At 41.0% G+C, this 23805-nt stretch overlaps 2 protein-coding genes across 5 annotated transcripts in view; one reads left to right on the top strand and one right to left on the bottom strand.

Annotated features, from left to right (window-relative positions):
• Positions 1–517: 517 nt before the first annotated feature.
• On the bottom strand, positions 518–6397 carry dhrs7cb (dehydrogenase/reductase (SDR family) member 7Cb). 2 transcript variants are annotated; one of them, XM_086304982.1, is made up of 8 exons: positions 6207–6397; positions 5222–5278; positions 4974–5130; positions 4777–4889; positions 3798–4008; positions 3615–3707; positions 3125–3286; positions 518–3005 (listed from the first exon to the last, which is right to left on the bottom strand). In XM_086304982.1, exons 3-8 carry the CDS (start codon positions 5125–5127, stop codon positions 2797–2799), a joined length of 942 nt encoding a protein of 313 aa, XP_086161108.1. In that variant the 5' UTR covers positions 5128–5130; positions 5222–5278; positions 6207–6397; the 3' UTR covers positions 518–2796. The 2 variants fall into 2 exon arrangements, with proteins under 2 accessions (XP_086161108.1, XP_086161110.1); XM_086304984.1 differs by lacking the exon at positions 5222–5278 and having other exon boundaries at positions 6207–6395.
• A 357-nt stretch (positions 6398–6754) lies between these two features.
• mpripb (myosin phosphatase Rho interacting protein b) overlaps positions 6755–23805 on the top strand; it is a 44073-nt gene continuing 27022 nt past the window's right edge. Inside the window, exons 1-3 of one of the 3 annotated variants that reach the window (XM_086304979.1) lie at positions 6755–7847; positions 14482–14559; positions 14746–14811. In XM_086304979.1, coding sequence (XP_086161105.1) covers positions 7725–7847; positions 14482–14559; positions 14746–14811 — 267 coding nt within the window. In that variant the 5' untranslated portion in view covers positions 6755–7724. The remainder of the gene's footprint in view (positions 7848–14481; positions 14560–14745; positions 14812–23805) is intronic. The other 2 variants (XM_086304980.1, XM_086304981.1) reach the window with 2 other exon arrangements.

Raw genomic sequence — 23805 nt, forward strand, 5'->3', positions numbered from 1 at the left:
GTGTCTATTTATTATACATTATACATTTCATAAGTCAGAAATTAACAGAGGGAGTTAATATTTCATCAGAATAAATGCTGGGGCGATTTTTCCCTTGGATAAGAACTATGAAAGGAGGCTCATCGCCAGTCATGTGGTGGTTTCATAATAACTATGAGCTGCTGCCACCTGGAGGATGCACAGGGAAATACATTCATTTATAGTTTGACTTTTACATACATGTGCCCACTTACGCATCTTTCTCATATAACGTAATGCTTCCATGACTCATAAGTAAATGTTATAGTTATGTTGTAAAGACATTGTTGAAGGGGCCAGGTGTCAGATGTGCATTTTCAAAGACGAATAGAATAGAATAGAATAGAATAGAATAGAATAGAATAGAATAGAATAGAATAGAACAGAACTTTATTAATCCTTTGGGGAGGGTCCCTCAGGGAAATTATGATTCCAGCAGCACAACACCAGTTCACATTAAATTCAAATAAGAAAGCAGGTACAAATAATTAGGAACAAAATATCAGTAATAACAAGAATTTTAAAGGTAATATTTAAACAAAGTCCAGGAATTAAAGATTTTTTGGAGGGGGGTGTCAAAGTAATCAAATGACAGACTGAACTGAAGAACATATAAAGTTACTCTTAAATTTACAGCCACTTTACATCAAACTATTACTCCATGTAAACCTGACCTGAACAGTGTGCAGAAGAACACAAAACATTACTTACTGTTAGGTTCTGGCAGGTCTGTGTATTGAAGTTAGCAGAATCGGCATTATGGGCTTGTGGGTCCAGACCACTTCTATATATCATGAATCAAAAAGCTAACTGGCAACAATCATCCTTAGACCCATATAATGCATTAATAACCCGCTCAGTTCTTCTTGGATGCACATCTTTCTTGCAGCAACGCGGAGTCTCCCAGATTTGATTTGTAGCTATAAACATGATAATATTTTACCAAAAAGTGTATATCAGCTCCCATTTATTATTCCCAGTTCATTCACAACACAACAAGCAGAGAGATCGACAAAATAATAATTCAACTAAGTCCACTTGTACTGATAGCACCTCAAAAAAGAGAGAAAGAGAGAGAAAGAGAGAGAGATGTTGGGAGGAAAACAGTTTATTTAGACTCCCAACAAAGTGAACTCATTTCCTTTAGGAAATGGGAGGAGCACTGAATTAGGACCTGAAAGAAGGAAACAAAAGTCAGGCCCAAGGACCAGCCCTTCCATGAGAATACGGTCTGGTGGCATTTTCTAAAGATATATTAATGATCAGTGTAATTACCTGTTACCATGACTGCATGAAAAAGAAAAATAATAAAATGAAATAGGTTATATGATGAAAATCGCTTTACTCTTCTATCATTTCATGAATTTTGTGTGTGTAGCTCATGAACACCACCATCATGCATTATATTTTCTTATGGGAAGACTCATTTCTGGAGAAGGGCTTATCTGCTAATAGGATGAGATAGCCAATGTGCAAGATACAAGACAGGAAACATGGTGAGCTAAGACTAATATTTATTGCAATTATTCCATTTTCTCTTGGTTTTGTAATCATCAAAAGCGCTTCCTGCTTGACTTGCACTTAATCAGATCCATTTCCCTGCAGGCATCAGTACAGTTTCACTCTAATCTAATCTATACATGAAATTTAATGTCTAAATTAAGAGGAATAAACAGGCAGGCAACATAAGATACGGTGAAAAAGCACAACCCGTATAATTACAATAAATGAGGAACATTTGAGGTCATCCCGGGTCAGTGATTTGATTTGATATAATTTCATTTTCATCACAAGCTGTTGAGCAGTGAAGACAAAGAGCTGGATGCTTGCTGGTGGAGATGCGAGAGAGACTATATCTTATCAAAAATCAGCTTGTTGGCTTTCTAATTAAATGCTATCATGTTAGCCTTTCAAGCTTTATGAGATTAATGGGTTCACACCTTGTTTCCTCTGCCACAAATGGGCAAAAACATCTTGTGTCTAAAAGCAACTATTATGAATTCATTCATTTAGAAATTCCTATTTTTCAGAAAGTTAAAAACAAAAATGGATTGATGAGTTGTGTTGAGCATTATCATTTGAAACTGAAGGGGCTTGTAGTACTTTTGTGTAAGATCAGTTGTACCACTAGATGGTGCAGTAAGTTAATGTAGCCATTATTTATAGGACAAAGAATTAAAGTGGCAGCAAAAAAGAAATATTACAAGTTAACCCTTTAGCTCCTAAGGTATCATATTTAGTACAAGAGGTTTTGTGAGTTTTTTAAACTTCTTCATCATCAGTGTGATGACACCACTCCTCTGAAAAACTTAAACAATAAATTGCACAATATGTTTTTAAGCAATAAATTATGACAAAAAAATGTTGTATGTAGCAAATATGATACAAATTAAAACTTATATGTCAGGAGCTCCAATAAAAACTCCATTTCCCCCCAAAAAACGAGAATTTTCTGGTAATTGTTTCAAGGTTCATACTTTAAAAGGTTAAACAGCAGCACGTATCTCTATACAGCCACAGGTAAAACACTGCCCCCTGATGATAGTCATTCATTTCTGCAGAGGGTAATTCCAAAAAGCACCTTTAAGGCCTCTATCGTTGCATCTTAAGGTGCTTTACTGGTCATTATTAACAATCTGTTCAGCATTATTATTACAAACCCATCTGGAATCCTCAGGATATAGTCCTTAATACATTTACTTAATTGGCATATCCCCCCCCAAAAAAAATAAGTGAGCTTTACTGCTCATCTCTTTCTCGCACACACTAGCCTTTCTTCTACTGCATCTGCTCAGCCAACACTGAGTCTTTCACTCCAGCAGCCAGCACAGCGAAGAGGAAGGGGGGGAAGAGGGAGCGCAGATGGAGAGCCACCCTGGGGATGGGGTGGACCAGCAGAACCTCCTTCCTCTTCCTGTTCACGGTTTGCATTATTTCATTGGCCAGGACCGACGGGCGCACACCGTGGGTGAGCTGTCTGGCAATAACTGCGAGAGGACAGATTTGTTTAGTTTTGCCTATGCACCACAATAACAGGAACATTTCATGCATTCATTCCATGAACCATTCAGTCACCTTAATGCTTCATTGCTACTGTTTTACTCACATTCAGCTACGGGGTTTGGTTTGGGAACAGGTTCCTCTACAGGCGGCGGTTCAGAAGCATTGATGAAGGTATGACTGATGGTGCTGACAATTATTCCATACTCTTCCACTTCAGCTCGCAGACAGTCAAAGAAGGCCTGCGCCGCATGCTTAGACGCGGCATCTGACAGGTATGAACACAAACACGCATAATGATACACTCACAAAAGAAGTGTGGCAAGCACGGAAGAAATCCACACATACCATACAGCATACTTTGTTCAATTGTTGCCTGTTTTGTCCTTTGACGCCATAGGTTGTACCTAGGCATACCTAACCATTAACTAGCAATTCCATATATGTTTAAATAATTAGGTAAAGATGATTTAAAATGGAATCACATATAAAAAGTAAAAATGTATTACTTGCAAAGATCTTGCTCACTGCTCTTGTTTTTATTCAGTGCTAAGTGTACTTCTAAAGAGTTGTAGTGACCTTTGCCGGGAACTCACATGAACTTCTGAATGGAACAGCCAGTCTGCCCTGGATGCTGTTGACCAGCACAATGTGGCCTGATCGTCTTGAAATCATCATTGGAAGAACACCTGCCGCATTTTTAAAAATATCATTCATAAGATCTTAATAATAACAAACTCAAAGAAATGCTACTGGATTTCTAAGAATGCCAACCCCACCTTTGGCTAGAGTGCTTGGGCCGAAGTAGTTAACATCCATGATATTTCTGTCCTGTTCCAAGGAGATACTCTGAACCGGCGCCTTCAGCTTCATACTGCTATTGCAGATCAGCACGTCCACACAACCATAACATTCAACCACCTCAGCAATCACGTCCTCCATACTGTCCATATCACTGAAGTCCAGAATTACCAACTTTGGGGCAAATGTCTGTCGATAAACAAGGGTTAGTTTAATTTGAACACGTGTGTAACTGATGGACAGCTATGTTTAGATAGACTGAAGCTGTTTTCCTCCTGCTTGGAGGTTTACAGGCTACTAAGCTAAGCTAATCACGAGCTTCATATTAGCGTTAAGATTTTCTTTTAGCTCCATTTTCACTTAACAAAATTTAGTATTCTATTCTTGGCTTCATATCAAATTAAAAAGCATTAGAAAGAGGTTATGAGGGTTAACTGAGCTTTTTGAGTAATTCTGTCACCATTCTGTCTTCAAAGATCAAGAACACAGTCCTTAATAAAAGAAAGGATATTCCAAGGATAGCAACCATAACTCTAAGCAGAAAGGTTTCAGCTTTGTGTCATACATATACTAGATTTCATCCCATAAACATCCATGTGCTTGGGCTTGTACATAGAAGGCATGTGGTGCACTACTTGCTGTCTGACATGATATCCTGCTATTGTGTTCTCCAGAGGAAGTGGTGACCTGTGAGGTGGTGAGTGAGCAGGATTACGGTAAAGACAAGGACAAAACCTGATATTCTGCTAATTAAGAAAACTGTAAAACTTGAAAAGCCAAGTTGGTGTCACATGTCAATTCCTGTCAGTTATTTTGGTAATTTGTTTTGGTATAGTAGGAGAAGGCTTTGCTGTGTGCTAAGGGTTATCACCTTATTGCAAAAGCTTCCTGCACATAATAACAGACATTAATTTTACTGAAACAGCCATATTAAAAGTTAACTGATAAATTCCTCACCTCTCTGGGGTCAGCATCAGTTGTCAAAGAGTCATACAGAGACTCCAGCTTATCCCAGCCAGTCCCACAAAGGATCAGTCTGGCCCCACCCTTGTGGAAGAGACGGGCACACTCTGGAAAAGAAGATTATGTTCATTAAATGTTGAGTTCAGATCAAAGTAAAATTAAAAAATAAAAACACAAGTTGGATCCCTTACCGGTCCCCAACCCAGACACAGCATCAGTGATCACCACCACTTTGTTTCGTACTAAGGACTTGGACATGAAGTGCAAAATCTCATTGTAGATGTAGTACACGCCTGCTGCCACAACGATCAGCAGGGGCAGCACTATCACCGAGGGGAGGCCCATGTTCTGTAGCAGAGAAAAAAGACCGGTCAGTGTGGGGAGAGTACTCATAAAAACTATAATATAATATCGTATAATATATGGTTTCAAAATATACCAGATGTCCTTTCTGATGAAACCTTCCCAGAAGTATGTACCCCCTCCTGATCTCCAACTGGAAATTTTTCACATGTTACGTAAATGTGATAACCATTATCCATAAACACTGAAAGAATAGTTAAAGCCTAACAGCATATCTGGAGTAACTAAGTGAAAAACCACATATATTTTCTTTTCTCTTTATTTTATTTCATTTTATTTATTTATTTTGCTGTTGTTATTTTACATACAAACTAATATGTTAAATAGAAATGTTGTACATTCGTATTTGTAGGTTAAATTTCTACCTTTAGACGGGCTAAGCTTGCTGTTTCACCCTGCTTCCAGTCTTAGTACTAAGCTGAGATAATCAGCTGTTGATCCAACTTATAATTTTGCACACATGTGAGGGTGGTGTTAGCAGTCTCTTCTAAACTGTAGCTGAAAAGCAGATCAGTATATACCCTATAATGACAAATGTCATTTGTACCTTCCCTATATTGAAAGACACTTTGAGACCAATATAGTAGGCACATTTGCTTTGAATGTGTTCTTCTGTTATAACTGTGTTAACTGTCCTGGGGTAACAGATTGCATTTGGAGGCCTTGCTACACACTTGCCATGTAAAGTGAGTTTATGGAGAACAGCTAAATATATTCTGGCCGTGATGCCGCCACAGAATTTTCTTGCACTATGTCACCTCCAGGATAGTGTCATAGGATACCCTAAGGGGGGCAGCCAGGGAGCCTCACATTTATAATGTAATATAATTTATAAATAAATTAAATAACCTTACTTTTCCTGCTTTACTTGAGGAAAACACATTAAGGAAACCCCTAAGCCATATTAAAACTGATGATCCAGAGATCCAATTCCCAGCTTAGCCCCATGTTTGGACTGACACACAATTGGAGGTTAAGTCAGCTTGTGAAGTGCATATCTATAGCAACCACACAACAGGCATGCACAAACCTATAATCTGTGTTATTATTGGTTCACTTACAGCGCTGACCAGGAGCTAATCCTTCAGCAAGACTGGCCGTTGATGTTTTCAGGGTTTAGTTAGGTAACCGAGGCCTTTCTCCTCCCTCAGTGTCCCTTGTCCATTCACACAGCTCTGTTCTCTGTGTGTCTGACTTGCTGCTGTCCACTGGAACCTACTGCTTATAATAGCCTCTGCTTGAGTCAGCCATTAATACACACATATGTGGTGCGCAGCATCTAAGGCATGTTTCCTTGTTGCCAGCCTGAGGGGATGGACGATAAGTGAGTGTGACTTGCACTTGGTCTTCAGAGAGTTTGCATTGTACTGCTGTTTCGAGGAAACACATTTTCCCAAATTATATATTATTCTGTTGTCAATTTTTTCAAATAGGGGAAAACAAAAACATCTATCAATACATATTTTGAACTGTGTGTTGTTGTTGTGTTGAGCTGGCAAAATTTGTACACAATTTACACAAATCAAGAAAAGAAAACGGGGTTTTCTCATTTGTTTTAAAGTGGTATTAATAGTGGTATTAATTCTATTTTGACTATGCCTGCGCCCCCAAGTATAACTAAAACGTTTCATTTACTGTCTTCTTTCGGTGGGTGGCGGCAGTGAGCAGTTATCGCGAGAGCACGTAGAATTCCAGGCGTTTGTGTGTATTTGCGCTCTCTCTTCTGTCTTCTCCCCCCTTGCTCCGTTGGGAAAGAAGAAAATAAACCCAGTGCTGCTAACCAGGCTAGTTATGGAACCAAGCCCTAAGTACTCGTTTTGGCATCTGTGACTGCCCAAGAGGTGCTCGCCCTGCATACTGTGTTCCCACCTGGGAGGAAAGCACATGAAGCTTTTTGATTTTTTTGATCGAGTCTTTTTCTTTAAAAAGTTGAATACGCCAGCAAGGGAAGGATTTCATTAGCTAGCCTATCTGTGTGCGAGCTAACTGGGCTAGCTTAGCAAGGAGCACTGGATGAACTTCGCATGGACTGAGTGCTGCGAACGGGATAGTAGCCTCCTGTCTGACTGTGAGCCGCCTTTTGGATTGAGTCTTTCATATGGGAGTGCGTTGTTACTTAAATGACACTGTTTTCCCGGAGCTCGAAGGCCATAACTGTGTACAAATGTTGCTTTTGCGGCTCACACCATCACGTTATTGATCTGGATACCCATTGGAAAGCTAACAGGATATTAGCCACCTTCTTGCCGCTACGCTTTGTGGTTGCAGGCCATGGACTGAAAGGCATTCATCACTGAAGGATGAGAAGGCTGGCTTGATGGCAGCTAATTATTTATTGGGAGGCAGCAATTGGATACAGCTAAAGCGATAAAAGAAGCTTTGAACGTCGTCCCAGAACTGTTAAACTCTTGGTTTGGTCTTTCTTTTTTTTAGCTTGACAATGCATCGGTGTGCTGGGGCTTTTTTCAAGTTAGGATAAGAAGAGACGCACAAGAAAACAGCGAGATTCCACCTTCTGCGTTTCCCCACGGAAATTATTCATTTTTTAAAATATTATAATTATTAAGAGGTGAAATATAATGTCTACCGCTAAAGAAAATCCCTGTAGGAAATTCCAAGCAAACTTCTTCAACAAAAGTAAATGTCAGAACTGCTTCAAACCCCGGGAGCTGCACCTACTGACAGACCAGGATTTGACCCAGGTAAGAAAAAAGATCAGAAGGCTTAATGATTTAAAAGCTTTTTCTGTCAAAGTGTTAAAATAACTAAAAAAAAAATTTTAAAAGAGAGATTTTACTGGTCGCTAATCAAGCTTTGAAGAATTGAGGTTGGCGGTGACAGGCTTGTTGCTATAAAGCTGTTATGTGTTATATTTAAACGACAAAAGGTTGGCACAGCCCTCTTGATGAGTCGAGCTGATTAACGATCACGTCAATAAAGAAACTGTTTTCTTGGCTTGTGATGCAACCAGTCTCCGAAAGACTTGCGAGACAGCATTGCAGTGTCTGCGTAGAGAAAGTCAAGGAGGTTTATTTTGGCTGAATCACAAGAACTCTTAGGATTTCTTTACTTCCTTAATATACAGACAGGTGAAAATCTAAAGGGGAAAAAAAGATTTTTTTTAACGGTCACCTATCCGAGGGGCGCCAGGAGTCACTGAATAGATTTTTATTGTCACTGTTACAAGAATAGTATGAGTATGAAAATGCTTCATTTGTGCTATCTCGAGTACATGTCTGAAATGAAAAAATTAGGGGAAAAAAGTGTTAGACAGCCATGACCTTTATTAAAAGACTAGTTGAAGGAATGTGTATTGGAAAAATTGTGTTTGACCAGAGACTTGGAGAATCGGTGCCTACACTGGGACTAACACCTCTTTTCCACGGTGGTTGTGAGCAGTAGTGTTGCTCAGTTATTTCAAAAACCATAATCACAATTATTTTGGTCAGTGATTGTACTTTTAACATTTACCGCCTTTGTGGTAAACATTAGTAAAGCATTTATTCAACTGCGATGACCTTAAACTTCAAGTACAGCCCAATTCAAATGAAAAGGAAGTAAGTTAAGAAAATAATTGGTGTATTTGCCAAGTTAGCCAGTCTCACCAAGCCTTGGCTGCATGCCTCTTGAAAATCATAAAAGCCCCAAAAATGTAGTTCTGTCCTGATTACGCAGATTTATCATCTTTGGAAGTCGAAATCTCAGGTTAACCAAGCATTTGACCGATGGCTCAGCCTTAGTGAAGTGCAAGTTCTGCATTTGTCACGTTCCAGGACCAGGATGTGTTTGAGGACTGATTGTTAGGTTTAGTTAAAACAAGCTCTTAATTTTCACAAGAAGAGAATCATAGTGGACAGAAGTGAACAGAAGCATTTTACATTGATTTTTTTCTCTCTCTTCTCTTTGGGTCCACTGTGGTGAACCCACTACCTAGATTAACGTCCTGTGGAAACAATGATACAGTTCACACCACAGTGGAATAAAACTACAGAAATGCCAAAAAATCAACAACAACAAAAAACAACTCCTATATTCACTTGTTGCTTGTACGATACTTAAACATTACAGCTTCACAGCCCCACATGGGTATCATTGAATGGGATTGTGAAGTGAGGCTGCATTCAGTTGAGATCATGTCATGAGCGAGTTTTTTCAGTCCCTCGCGCTCAGATCAGTTTAGTCTCTGTTGTATCCTGTAATTGATCCCAGATGATGAGGCCCAGATGGGCCCGTGAACGTGGCTTAAGAGCTGTAACAGCAACGTCAGCATCTTCTGTGCGAGTGTGTGGGGGGCATGCACTTGTTTTCTTTTTTTTAAAAAGAGTTTTTTGGATGTTAACTCCTACACCCCCAAGTCTGGATGGTTTGAGTAATGGTTACATCACTTCCTTTAATCTCCCTGTGACCTGGCCCGCACTCTCTCCCACAGGAACCAGAGAGTCTTACTTCTCTGGCATTCTAGAAATCAGTCTTTGCTCATCTCTGTTGTCCCAGTCGCCCATAAGCGACTGGGACAATGTCTCAGCTATTCAAACAGTTTACAGAGAGCTCAGTTGCATTAGTAAGGTTTGTGAGGATGCTTTCTGGACAGTCTTACAACCAGTTAGCCCTCCGCACCAGACACCAGGTCATTACTGGCCTAAAGCTGTGTTATGTAACACCATTTAATCAGTGTTAAACTTCTGAGTCTTGTTCAGCAGGTCCAAGATGAGGGTTAGGAGTTATAAAATTGTTCCCAGTGTTGAGACACTGATCCAGGCAGAGACTGAGGGGATGAACTCAACAACCCAGAGAAAAGGAGGCTCCACTAAAGCTGCGTGATGCTGTTAAAACACCGTGACCAGCTGATTTGGCTAAGTGAATTTCAGTCCTAAATTAAATAAAGTTATTCAGAGCTCAAAAGCAGCTGAAGATTGCAGATTCAGCTTTGAAACACGCAGCCCGCATTGAAAAGTTATGCAAAGAGATGAGAGCCGAATGTCTGAAGGATAGTGTCCAGTATAAACAATCACTCGGTTCAGCGCTGTTGGAATAAAAGGTGGGTTGGGGGAGGAGTTTGCCTCAAATTCTTTTGTTACAGTCGGCATGCACCAAAGGAGTTTGTGTGCCCCGACAAGGTCCCCGTCTTTTGTCACAGCATTCAATCTGTGACTTTGTGCTCGCAGACTGGAGCTGGCGGTCTCTTCCCATTGGAGAAAACTGATCGTGTTTTCAGGGAGAGTTGGTGGGAGGCAAGACAGTGATGGAGCATGCAGTCAGGCGAAGGTTTACACACACGTGGGAGACCCGGAGAAAGACGAGCTGGGATGTGTTGGGACTTGAGGAGTGGGAGCAGGAGTCACAGGGAGAGAAAGGAAGTGCGGGGTTGGGAAATAGAGTAGAGCTCCCCACCGGCAGCTGCTCAACATCCCACTATTTGAGCTTATGAGCCAGCCTATAAGTTTAACATGTACCAAATGTTCCAACGCAGTTACTGACTGCAGGCTGCACTACACACCCAACGGGCTAGAGATCATATCCACGGCTCTGTGCCTGTCAGTTCTGTTCCAGTCTTTTGTGTGGAGGATCACTGCTGTGATAGTGGGATGGCTTTCACATGGGTCCCCTGGTGTCGCACCCAGCTGCGTTTGTTTTTGTCACCAACAAGCTGGGACAGTGAAAACAGCACCCCCGGCTAAATAAACGTACTTCTCAGAGTATCAGTTAGAACTACCACTCGATTCCTCTATCTGCATTTCAGTTGGAGGACACACTGCCTCAGTTCAAATTCAGCAAGATGCTTAGTGTTCTCTAAAGCTGCAGCAGCTTTTAGAGAACAGGATGTGCCGATCATTAGAGTATGATATGCATTTTGGTAGCTTCTGTTACTTGGCATTCCTCAAAACCAGCCGCTGCAAACATTTCTCGAAATTACGTCGGAGCAGACCACGAGATTTTCTGAGCGATGACTGACAAAGTCCAATTGTCCTGTATTGCAAAGGATGGCATGTGGAGGGTGTGTTTGCTTAATCTTGATTCTGTTCGACGAACTGGGAAAGTGGGGTACTTCCTGAATAACAGTTACTGTAAAATGACAGTTCCTGGGTCTTTTGGTGGATAAACCATGATTTCCACCTGTTTGTCAGGCCAGGCTTAAGTTGACCTGTGCCCGGTATCAGCACCAGGAAAAAGTTTTCATTTTTTAACAACGGTTACTGCTTTGTAAATTTTTACTTTTCCTCGTCTTTAAATTATGCTGTTGCTGTGTTAAGAATGAAGCAAAAATAATAATAAAATAAAGTGAATTGACTTTTTTCTTTTTGTTTTATTTAACTTGCTCCAGGCCATTGGACCAATGCAATATGTTGAGCCCTGAAAGTTACAAGCTTTAAGTAAATGTAAACTACTGTTAGCTGTTAGCTGTCTCAATAACCTAAAAAGGACGCTCAAATGGCAATGATATGTTTTCCTCTCATCCATTTTTTTTAATCCCTGTCGTCAGACTTTGTGGAGTTTGGAGTCTGTTTGTCTAGCTTTAGACTAAAATAAACGAACTAAAACTAGTTGGCAACCACCAATGCATCTCTCTTATGTTTTTTTAAATTTATTTTTCTCAACACCCTAATCAGAAAAAATCAGTACTGTGATATGCAGTCGAAGCCTTTTTGCTTTGTTAAAATATAACATATATATATATATATATATATATATGGTGTCTTCTGTGGGGAAGCAGTGCTCGAAGAAACATTTAGAGAGCTTTTTAACGATAACCCATGTACCTTTGTGCAACAGTGATGGTGAAGCCAACATTCTGTCATCTGTGTCAGTGATTGCTCATTTTGCATGTCAGTGAAACTCATCACACAACACTGTGCAGTCAGTGATATAATTATGTTTATGCTGCCAAGCGGTGGCACAATTATAGAAATGATTAAAGGTTTGTCCAGGAAGTACTTTTAGGTCCTGTTAGACAGCAGTTCTGAGCAGAGAACAGAATGAATAGTTGCACAGCAGGAAAAGATGTCAGCACCTCTGTTGTGTGTTAAAAGTAAGTGATCACAGAGACTAAAGCCTAAGTTAAGCTGGATTTACAGCTGCAGACGGCTACCACGTGGGTTTTATTCTGTAGGTGAGAGCTGGATTCCCTGTGTTGTCACCAGTCCAAAGATAAACTGAAGTTCCTATCCTCATGTAGTATCTGGACAACCACTGCAGTCTAAGGGGGTAGTGACAAGTACTCCATGGGAGGCATGCTTCGTGACCATAGCTGTGCCTTAAACCCTCAATGCACTGCTACAAATGCAATGTTTACACTTTCCACATCCGTGTTGTTGCATGACAAGAATTTTGCGATCTCCTTGTGTACATGTCTGTATGTGCAAACAAATCAACGCTGGTCACATGAATGAATAGAACCACATTAGGAGTGTCTAACTGTATGAAGATCTGAGCTCTTGACCCCAGATTTGACCTGTATCACACCTACCCATGCTAAATATCCTTTATACTGGGTTCAGCCCACCAAAACTCAACTAAGTGGCATGCCAAGGCAAGTTGAACGAGGCACGTATGGATTTATGGTAGGCATGCAGTGACATGGAGGAGAATTGGAATAACACACTAGCAGTTGGATGCATTTACTTTCCAGAAAAATCTTTTTAGGTTGGGTTCTTTTGAGGAGGTGGGAGAGTGAGTGCTTGTATGCGAGACGCTTGTTAATGAATAACGTGTAAAGCACAGAGACCGTGTGACACAGAGTTTATGCTTGTCATTGCTGCGCTTGAGCCAGCATTTATGATGTCACTTTTGGCCCGGAGTGTGGCGAACCAGAGATGGTCTTGATCTGCTCTTCAGCCAATGCAGGATGGAGGGGTGTAAGAGCCGCACCTTTTCTCTGGGTGAACTAAATCTGCTACAGTTCACGCTCCATGCCTTTTTAGTCAACATGAAAATAGTATTACACGTAGAAAGCTAATAGTTGCAGCATATTAAATCATTAAAAATTTTTGTACTGAAATCATAGTGGCAGACTCCGAGCCAACTAGAATGAACCAAATTCTTCTGATGATGAAATTCTGAGGAATGCAGCTAGTGGTGTCGTTGATAATAAGTTTAATGTTGTTCCACAACTTGTTGGTTGCACCCAATATACACAAGTAGGGATGGGTATCGTTTAGGTTTTATCCGATACCGGTGCCAAACCGGTACTTTTGAAACGGTGCCGGTGCTTAAAGAATGGAGAACACAAAATTGGGCCAAAAACTCATGTTCAGCTGTTTTGTTTTGTTTTTTGGTAAAAAGATAACAATGTTAGCCTTTTCTGCAGCTATGGGGCATATATGGTATCATTCTTGGCTGGAAGCAGTGCTTAAACACTGGAAAAAACACAAACTTTGTCCAAAAACCTCTCATGTTTAATTGTTTTCCACTTTTTCTTTGGTCATTTTAGCCTTTTTGGCCAGGGTGAAGGGAGTATCTGCCATCAAACAAGAAGACAGCCGCATGTAGCTATGATGATGTTTGCTAGTTCACCTTACATGCATTAATGTAATAACGTGGTTAGCCTACTCAACGTAAATTACACACGAACAACATGAAGCTACTCACACAGAGAAGAACGGCTGCTGCTGCCATCATCATCCGTCATCATTTCTGCTACACCGGCAGGGCTAGGGGCCAGGACTCTCCTCTTCGGGTTTTTAGGGGATGTTGCAAACTCCGGTTCCGATAACAGGCACCACACCCGCAGTAGATGTGCACAGTGTGAGGTCTCGCAGCAAGCTATCAAATACGGCGCATTTCTCGGCTTTTAAAAAAAACGCTATGCGTCGCCAGGTGTTTCATCAGATTGTAGCTGATGCGAATTCCCAACCCTTATCCTTAGTTGGGCTTTACATACACGATACACAAATAATTTTTTTCAGTATTCAAATGCATAAAACGACAGGTGATAAAGCTGGCTTCACATCCAGCTTCATCTCAGTTTAGTTGTTGCTACTAGCAGACAAAAAACTGCGATCACATTTGGTGTTTATATGGAAGTTCTGTCCATCTTTTTCATTGAGGTACTTTTCAGTCAAACACGCCATCAGTCAGTTTGTCATATGAATCTCATCTACTGTGGTCACATGGGTTTAAAGAGGCACTGAAGCATGTCATCATATTGAGCTGATTACATTAAAAGACACGCAAAGCGGTTTTGTGTATAAAATGCAATGCATGAAGAGAGGCAACATCCAAAAAAACCCAAAAAACCTTCTCCCTCTCCTTCCCATCGCCTTTATTTCCCACTCTTTTCCAGTTTTAATGATTACCTTAATTGCTGTTTTGTTTTTTTCTTCCTCTTTCTTTTTACAGGCCAAACCTATTTATGGTGGATGGCTGTGCTTGGCTCCTGAAGGAACTGACTTTGACAATCCTATGCAGAGATCTCGGGTAAGGGCATTTGTTGTAGTCCTGCATGTTGCTCTATAAAATGTTCGTACAATGTACTGTATGGACATTAATGCTTGCATATCTACTTCCAGTTACCAAAAATGCCCTGAAAGAGGAGTACTGAGTATGATGCCTCTAAGTCGATACAATTGAGGCTAGCCACTAATACCTAATTTCTTCTCACAGAAATGGCAACGGAGATTTTTTGTGCTGTACGAACATGGCTGTCTGCGCTTTGCCCTGGACGAATCGGTGAGTAAAGGATGTTTTTTTTTCTGCATTCCGTTCTGTATGGGCGTGGAAGCCAGGCTGTGAAGGTGAAAATCAAAATTGTTTTAGATCTTAAAGTTCAGGGCATAGCAGGTGTCCATGTCTGCGTGTTGTAGTTGTACAGTTTAGGGGTAGTGCAATTTCTTGGTATGTGTGATTCCTACTTCAAAAGACACTGAAAAAGTCAGCTTGCTGTGACTGAGGCTTTGCTGCTGAATCAGTTTTCACTGAGTTTCACTCGACCCATCAGGGCTTTCACTAACACTGTCACTCTCTTTCTTTAGAGGAGCATTTCCTACAATAACTGTTGATCTTACTTGATTATACTCTTGTGTGATGTCTATACAGATGTTTTGGAAACTGCTCATTAAGGCTTTGCAATATGGTTAAAAACAACCCTCCTATATCAGTATACTTAAGAGACATGTGACATTTAACCTGATTATATGTCAGGACATAAAAAAGTTTATAAAGACCGACGTGAGCTATGTAGAAAGTGGTGCAGATGTGAAGGTGATGTGCTAGCTAGAAGATGACTTTGTTGGCATTTGTGGATGACACTGTCTCTGCTGCAACTGTGTGGGAAGCTGCGGCTGGCAACAGTGATTATGTTACTGAAATCAACCATAAACTGTCTAGACAGACCCGAGATTCAGTATAACAGTTATTCAGATGTTGTGCACAGTGTTTGATGCCACAGAAAATGAAAAACTGTGCTTCTCCTCTACTAAGCTACAAGACTGGCTAAAATAAAGGCACTTGAGCCAAATTTGGTATTGTGTTTGTCAGTTTACCTGGGTATTTGGCTGCACAGCGTAAAAGATTTTGGGGTATGCAACCTGACCGGGATAACAGTAAGGTGAAAAGTTGGCTTGAACAGGATGGAGAGTAAGAGTGGAGCTCACGTTGATGAGGAAACAGGTGGGGGGGAAGCAGCATAAAAGCACAGATGGTGGCTGTAGGGGAACGTTTTTAAAACTGTTTCCCCTCACCAAGCTAAAAAAAACCAACTTTGTTTTTTACTTAGAAACTTGGAGGAATTATATATTATAATTGCACCACGAAGCAAAAAGCAACAGCAGCGCATACAACAAACATAAGCTACCCACAGACCAGCTGATTTTAACACAGCTGCAAAGGCAACTTGTTATTGGTTAGCAGTTGAGAAATGTTAAAGCGTGAAACATTTAAATGCAAGCAGAAAGAGTTCTAATCATTTACAGGAACAATGGAAAACTCTAAAAGATTCTTAAATCAATCAGTCAATATTTGTATGGATGGTTTTTCACTTCATCCAATAAATTGTGCTCAGTTTAGACCCCATGCTTGCTTGTGTGTGTATAATGACTCTGATGCATGTTGTGGATAAAGCATGCAGTTAGTAAGCACTTCATATGGTTTGTTGCTGCGTAGTCAAAAGTAATGCAGCTACTAAAATCATGTGATGTGGCTTAATGATTTCTGACTCCCACATTTCCAATTTTAGACGTTCTCCTAGGAAGTTTGCTTGCTTCGCTTGCTTCTGCTGTGCAGCAGAAACATTTAGTGTTTTATTGTTTGTAGCGTGTTCTCAGTTCTGTCTGGGAATGTGGTCTTGATACTGAAGGTTGATTAAAAACACTTAGCAGTGCTGAAAATCTCAAACCGCATTAGAAACTTTCCTCACTAGTTCACAGAGGAGCGAATAGAACTGAATCATTTCATTGAAATAAGTAAAGGTGCATGTTTAATGTTGTGGAGACTTTGAGTTAAACATTTACTCTCTATAGCTTTTTTCCAAGCTATAGAGAGTAAAAGGCTGGGAAGTGTCTCCTGCCCGCTCTGAGCCTGCGCCTTGTGCTAGTGTAGCGCCAGGGGAATGCGACACGGGTGACCAAACCCATACCAGCCGATCAGGCTGGAGATTAGGCTGCTTGTGAGTAAACACTGGGGGCCGCACACTACCAACCAGCCTGCCGGAAACACAGAGAGTGACTTTCTCATGTATCCTGTAGAAATCATAGGTCACACGAGTGTTTACCTTTGCCTTTCATCTTTCTTTTTGTGAGTGAGCAGGACAGTGAGGGGGAGGGAGATGAGCTGACTTTACATCAGCACATGGTGAATCTCTTTTCTGTTGCCAGTGATGACAATGGGAGGAAATGTGGTGCTTGTGAGCGTGCGTGTGCACGTTTCCACTGTGTAATGTGTTTCCAGCGACACCCAGGCTGGTGTGCAGTTGTTTTCCTCTCATTGTAACAGGGATTCCAAAACTGTCTGCCTCATTGTCTTTTGGTCTTTTCATCTGCTCCACAAGGCAGGAAAAGTGGGTCAGGGAAGTGGCCGCTTTGTGCTCTAGACCCCTGAAGATAGGAACTCTCCAAGCCCTCGGAGCTTATGACAACCGTTACTGTTTTCAAACTCATCAGGCTCATGGTTGTTTACAGAGTAGCTCAAGCCACCAATGGAGGGTTGAAATGATGTGATTGAGGTTGACATTTATTCCTGTTTCTCTGACTTTCTCTGGCCTTGTTGTATCAGAGATTTAGATGAGCCACTCCTACTCGCTCTTTGTCTTTAACTGTTTTGATGGCATTCTCTACACTTTTATTGTCGCATGAAGGGAAAACGACACATTTGGAACCTTATTTTATAGCTTTGCTATCAAGATGCTTCAGAAGGGTTCAGTGTTTGTTTCTTTTTACTGACTAAGACTAAAACAATAGTTTTGATTATAATTATGGTTCACACTCATTCAGTCAGGTGGAGATGCTGTGTAAGGTTTTACATTTTGTAAAACTATTGACCAATAATTTGCACTGTGTAGTCACAGGGTACTATATGGCATTCTCGACTATAAATAATACTTTCTAAACTGTAGACCACTTGTTGCATTTGAGCAGCAGAATGCAGAATGCTAACCCTTCCTCTTCTTTATTCTTCCTTGTTGCTGCTTCTCTGCTAAACAGACAAGACAGATTTTTGACACACACACTTGCAAAGCCAAGCCAAATGTATTTATAAAGCACTTCAAACAGCAGCCACTAGCCAAAGTGCTGAACATGTGCGTAAAGACTATAGAATACAGCGCTGTCTCTCTCCGTCACTGTAGAGCTCAGCAGTATGACTAGAAAAAAATCCTTGGAATTGCCACAGTTCCTCCAATGTCTGAAACAAGCTGTTTAGTTGGGAAGGACAAGTAAACATTTGGAGTGACTGGAAACCTGACTAAAATCCTACCACACGCTGGTAAAATTTAAAAAAAAGAACAAAAAACAAGACCACGCAGAGTGAAACTCGCCCCAAAGGGCAAAGGATAGACTAACCTTTCATGTTTTGTTTTTAGTACAATATGATGACATCCTGTTATGCTGTCGTTATGCTGTCATTATGATGTCGTAGAGCGTAAAGTGTGCTCTCCGTGCCCTTTCGTATGATATATTACTCAATATGGTTTCTTGAAATTTTTTCAAGGTGAACTTTGGGCGCTGACAATGAAGGTCAAGGTCAAATACTAAGCCAACCTAGGTATTCATGTCCTCCCAGGCCTAGTATATTATCTCTTAAGGTTCTGCTGATTTTTCACGTTCGGCGTGACCTTGACCCACTGTTCACACTGATAAAATCAGGACTAGCTCTTATTGGTATCTACCGTCACACAAAATATGAAAATGATATCTAGAAAACTGCGGACACTAGACTGCTAGCAAACAGACAGAATCGATTACACACTCCTTCCCTTCAAGGGCAGAATAATAATAACTAATGTTAATTAATATTTTAGACAAGAATTAGTAACAAAATATATAGTTTTTTTTAATGTTCTGGCTATTTTAATATTCAGAAATCATGCTCTGCTCGACTGTTTAGTTCCTCTTGCTTTACAGACACCCACATATAAGCAAGCTTTGTTCTGATTGGCTTCTCCACACAAACAACAGGTAACACAGGCAGGTTTCTGTGCTCACTGCCAGAACTGCGTGTTGGAGACGGCCACTAAGAGTATCCCCTTTCACTGAAATCTCAGGGATTAAAAGGATTAATTGGACTTAACTCTTTGGCTGCGTTTAATATGAGCGTCTGCCACTGGAACAGTGTATATACTGTACATAAGATAAAGGAAGAGGGAAAATGATGGGTTTCCTTGAATCCCAAGATCGTTTAACTTGGAGCAATGACGTCGTCTGATATTTTTCGCCATCTAGGCAGCGGTCTATCTGAAGCAGTACACCCTTAATGCTGAACTATTTTCTCCATGAAAAGAGGGAAAGATGCTTTTCTGTCTAATGCAGCATTCCTCCTTTAATGCCCTTATTTGGTGAACTGCAGTGTACTTGCAGCTCCGGGACCATACAGAGAAAGAGAAAAGGAGCACTAGCCCCTAAAAAAAAAAAAAAAAAAAAGGGAAAAAAACCCACAGAGGAAACGTCAGATATGCCCCAGACCCAGACATTCCTCACACACAGCCTGCCACAGTAAGCACCCTGCTCCGCTGATGCTGGCCCATCATAATGCTTCCCATACTTGAACGTCACTCTTACACAAGTAAATGAATGGAAAGGGAGACATTTTTCATGAAGATCTAACACAGAGTGGGACCACCCTGAAAGCTTTTAGGTTAAAAGGTCAATGACCATGAGAACACGCTGAAGAAGAGGTCAGGAGGTGACCGCTTTAATCCAGAGCTGCTTCTGTTTTACATCATGTTTTAGAAAGGGAAACTGGGATTTCTGTCACCAGTGCTGCTAGAATAACCCACTCTAGCACATCTCAATCAGTTCATGGTTGTTTTAACATTTAGGCTTCTCTGTGTTAAAGGTTTTGATGATGGGGAACTGTATCGAGGAACAAGCAGCACATAAAACAGCAGTCTCTCTCCAGAGCCTGCTGTGGCGGATTTGCCTTTGGCTCTGCCTGTAAAAAGCCTCCTGGAGGATTTATCATTTATGGAGTGGGTGTACTCCACTCAATTCTACAGCTGGCCCACTTATTTTTTCATGCCGTTTTAACAGTTTTCTGGAAAGTTTACTGTTGGGCTGGGGCTGTAACATAAAATGTTTTTTTTTTAAATACAGATTTTACCTAAAAGTCCATTTTCTTAGCATGAAGCATTTTAATTGTCAGTCTCGTGTGGGTTGTATTGTTTGAGTGCCGTTTTCTCTGTGTTGTTGTTTCTTGTGTCGTGTCAGCCAGAGATCTCGAGAGGACTGTATGAGAAAGTCGTTTCTTTTAATAATACCCCATAGCCAAGCTAAAATTAGTCACCGCATGGAAGACGGACACAATTGGAGGATATGGAATTGGCCTGGTTTTGTAAAAATCAAACCCAGGACAATTCATTTGTTTTTGAATAGTAGCCTTGGCAGATACATCTCCTTTGTTTTGGTGCCAGTAGCCGAGGGCAGTTTCTAAGCAACAAGTTGCCTTTATGCTGTCAGCATCAGCTGGACTGCAGTAGTTCATGCTCCACCTAGCAGCAACAAAATACAGTAAAGCCACCTTCGGGCACAGTGAACAGCGAAATCAATCTTACTTACTGGATCAAACACCAGTAAATATATTACAAGAAATCCAGTTTTAACAAGTTTGCTTTTCCTAAAAGTCCACATGCTGAACACATTAAAAATAGTAAGGCTGCTGAGGACTTTGTTCAATAAAATATTTTACAGTCAGTATTTGCATAGGAAAACAGTAAGGCCACTGTATTTCAGAATTTTCAAGGGATTTTCTAGCAGGCAGGAAAACCTTCAGGAGTCATCGTCTAATTTTGAGCCTCTTAAGGAGGACATGAAGCACTAAACATCCATCCATCCATTCGCTTCTGCTTATCCTTTTCATGGTCGCGGGGGGTGCTGGAGCCTACCCCAGCTGTCAAAGGGCGAGAGGTGGGGTACACCCTGGACAGATCGCCAGTCTGTCGCAGGGCTAACACAAAGGCTAATTTACATCATCATCAACTCTGTCTGTGAAGCTGGATTTAAGAAATAAGTGCTTAATGTTAAAGTTTCAAAAGCATGTTTAGTGCCATCTGCTGTCAGTACTGAACTGATGTTGTCATGTGGTTTAGTTGGTTGCAGCAAATAGACATTAGCTTATGTTAGCTAACCAGTGAAAGAATTGATAACTCAGAGGAAGATAAGGAGACTATAACTAAAAATCAGTTTAAATGGATCACTTTTGTGCTGCCCCAGGCTGCAGCAATGAGTTTTATGTTAAAGCTGAGGATATACTGTCCACTTTCACTGTCTCTTTAGACGTAAGTGGCTCTACGGATTTTGGCTAGCTGCACTCAAACGGGAAAATCCAGCTGTTATCTGTAATGTTCGGGTTTGTAAAGCACTTTATGAATGAGATCTGTATAGAGGAGACCCTGTTTAAGTCACCAGACCGACAAGCTGGAGTTCACACTCCAGCTTTACCTCACCAGGCCGGGTGTAGCGAGTCGTGCAAAGCAGATCTTCGCATGATGCAATCAGCGCTATTTTATAAAATGTTCTCTTTTTTCCCAACACAACACAAAGTTTCCTGCATAACAGGTTACTACATGCGTATCACACCAACAAATCACTAACTTCTAATATGAAGTACTCCGTCGCACCCATCAAACATTTTTTTCCTGCAGACATGCTGCTGATGATTCCTAGTCATGCTTCGGCAAGAAGCGTAGTTATGTTTGCGGTGTGGTGCACTTACGTATGTAGTAAACAGTTTGGATGTGTTTGGGCAAAGAGAGATGATTTCATTGCATAAAATAGCGCTGATTGAGGCTGGATCCAACAGAGGGTAAAATCCAGGAGTTTTCCATGCTAAACTCCCAAATTTTATAACATTAAAATATAGCAGAGATGCAGGCTGCTAGAGCTGATCAGAGTCTGCTAGGCCTCAGCTACTAGGTTGTGGCCTAGTTACTATTGGGTGTGTGGGTGGAGCATTTTTTTTATGTTTCATTCCTTCATTCAGATCATTAAAATCAGGTGTTTGAATCACTTTAATGGCCACAGGTGTATAGGACGAGTATGAAACTCAGTGACCTGGCAGTATAAAGGCCATAAATGTCAATAATTGCATGCTGAATGAGTAAAAATGTTCAAACTGAGCAACATTACATTTATGTGTTTCGTGTGTTGTGCTGCACCAGAAAGACCGTGTTCTTTTTGGTGCAGACCCATAAGTCTCCACCCATTAAAGGGACAATATTTCTGTTCCTCAGCCTTAAAGCAGAGATAAAACATTCATTCTTAAAACTATCCGTGTACCTGCTCTCATTTGCTGTTTGGTTGTTGTTGAAATGGTTTTGTGAGCTTTAATCTGAGAATCTGGCGTTTCTGGGTCTTTCTGTGCAGAGTTTGCATGTTCTTCCCGTGTTTGCGTGGGTTCCCCGGGTACTTCGGCTTCCTCCCACAGTCCAAAGGCATGCAGTTAGTGGTGATAGGTTAATTGGAAACACAAAATTGCCCATAGGTACGAATGTGGGCGTGAATGGTTGTCTCTCTGTGTTAGCCCTGTGACAGACTGGCCTGTCCAGGGTGTACCCTGCCTCTCGCCCTAAGACAGCTGGGATAGGTTTCCTGAGCTTAGTTGTTTGTTTCGTAGAAAAGTTGAGTCAGAAAGTACTGATGCTGAGAAGAGATTACTAGAGTACACCGACTCAGAATTGTTTTCCACTTCTTAAAGCGCTGCTGGGCTTCAGCTTCTCTGATCACAGCAAATATCGTTCGATTTATTAATGTGGCATTAGTCTTGCAACCCTGTGGGCTTGCACATAGTTGTCAGCCATTTGGTCCTTATTTTCACACATGATCATTTTTCTTTCTATTAGAGGAAATTCTTCCACAGCGTCTCAGTTCTGAGGTACGACGCCATGTAATTGCCATATTTGGCAGGCCCTAGGGCTTTACAGATAGATCTTAATAAAGCTGGATCTGTGTTCAGTGGCCTTAAAAGGAGCTGGAAAAAGACCCAGCACCTGTTTTACATCTGTAGCAGGCACAGTGCAGCAAAGGCTGATAACAGAGCGGCAGGATTCTGAGAAGGTCGGAGAGGAAGTTTGGAGGGTTTTCTCGACATTAACGAGACTGTACAGGTTCAAATGGCAGTCGGACCACACAAAACATACAGGGAAGTGACGTCAGAGCTAGGGCAGGGCGATATGACCAAAAATATTTATCACGATATACATTTGAAAATTTGCAATAACAATATAACTGACAATATAATTGACACTAGACAAAATACTTTACAACTCCACAACTTTATTAATGCAAAAAAACCAAAAACCCATCAATGTATTTTCACTTAAACAAGCAGTTGTTTTTTATGTGCATTAAAGTTATATAAAAATTTAACAGTACAAATGCAAATTCCTCGCTGACAGTTTAACCAAAAGGCATTTCCAGTGGAAATTGGCCGACATATCCTCAGCATAACCATGTATAATATCCACAAAACTTAAAAAGAGGTTATACACACACGATACGGTAATATTATGTTGAAGCACAGTACGTATCACTCCGCCAGGCTCCTGCCTACGATAGCCATAATGCTCCGACAATCCATCAAGCGGTGCGGGTTCGTAGCTTAGCAAAAACATTTGACAGAGTTTCGAGCGCCGTGTACATAAAATCGTTTCGAGGTCAGTAAACACAACCAGAATTCATACATAAGGCACACAGGATTATAAGGGGCACTGTCGACTTTCAGAAAAATCAAAGGATTGATTTTAAGTGTGCCGTATTTTCCAAACAACACGGTAATAACGACGGCCCGCTAGCATGCTCTACCAAAAATAGTGCTTTGTTGTGTATCTGATGGACGAAAGCCAAACCAGTTCCACACCACTGAAGTTGCAGCATTTTTACAAACCAATTCTGATTCATCTGTTTCATTCAACGATCCGCTTTCGCCCTTCTCGTTCTGCGTCGCCGCCATGTGCGTATGTAAACAAAGGCACTGCGCATGCGCGTTTTACCCATATTCTATCGCGATATTTCATTTTCT

The sequence above is a fragment of the Aulonocara sp. 'chitande type north' Nkhata Bay genome, linkage group LG8 (genome assembly GCF_057382095.1).
Source record: "Aulonocara sp. 'chitande type north' Nkhata Bay isolate Kocher_YH1m ecotype deep benthic linkage group LG8, A_spYH_male_GT1.1, whole genome shotgun sequence".
NCBI lineage: Eukaryota > Metazoa > Chordata > Actinopteri > Cichliformes > Cichlidae > Aulonocara > Aulonocara sp. 'chitande type north' Nkhata Bay.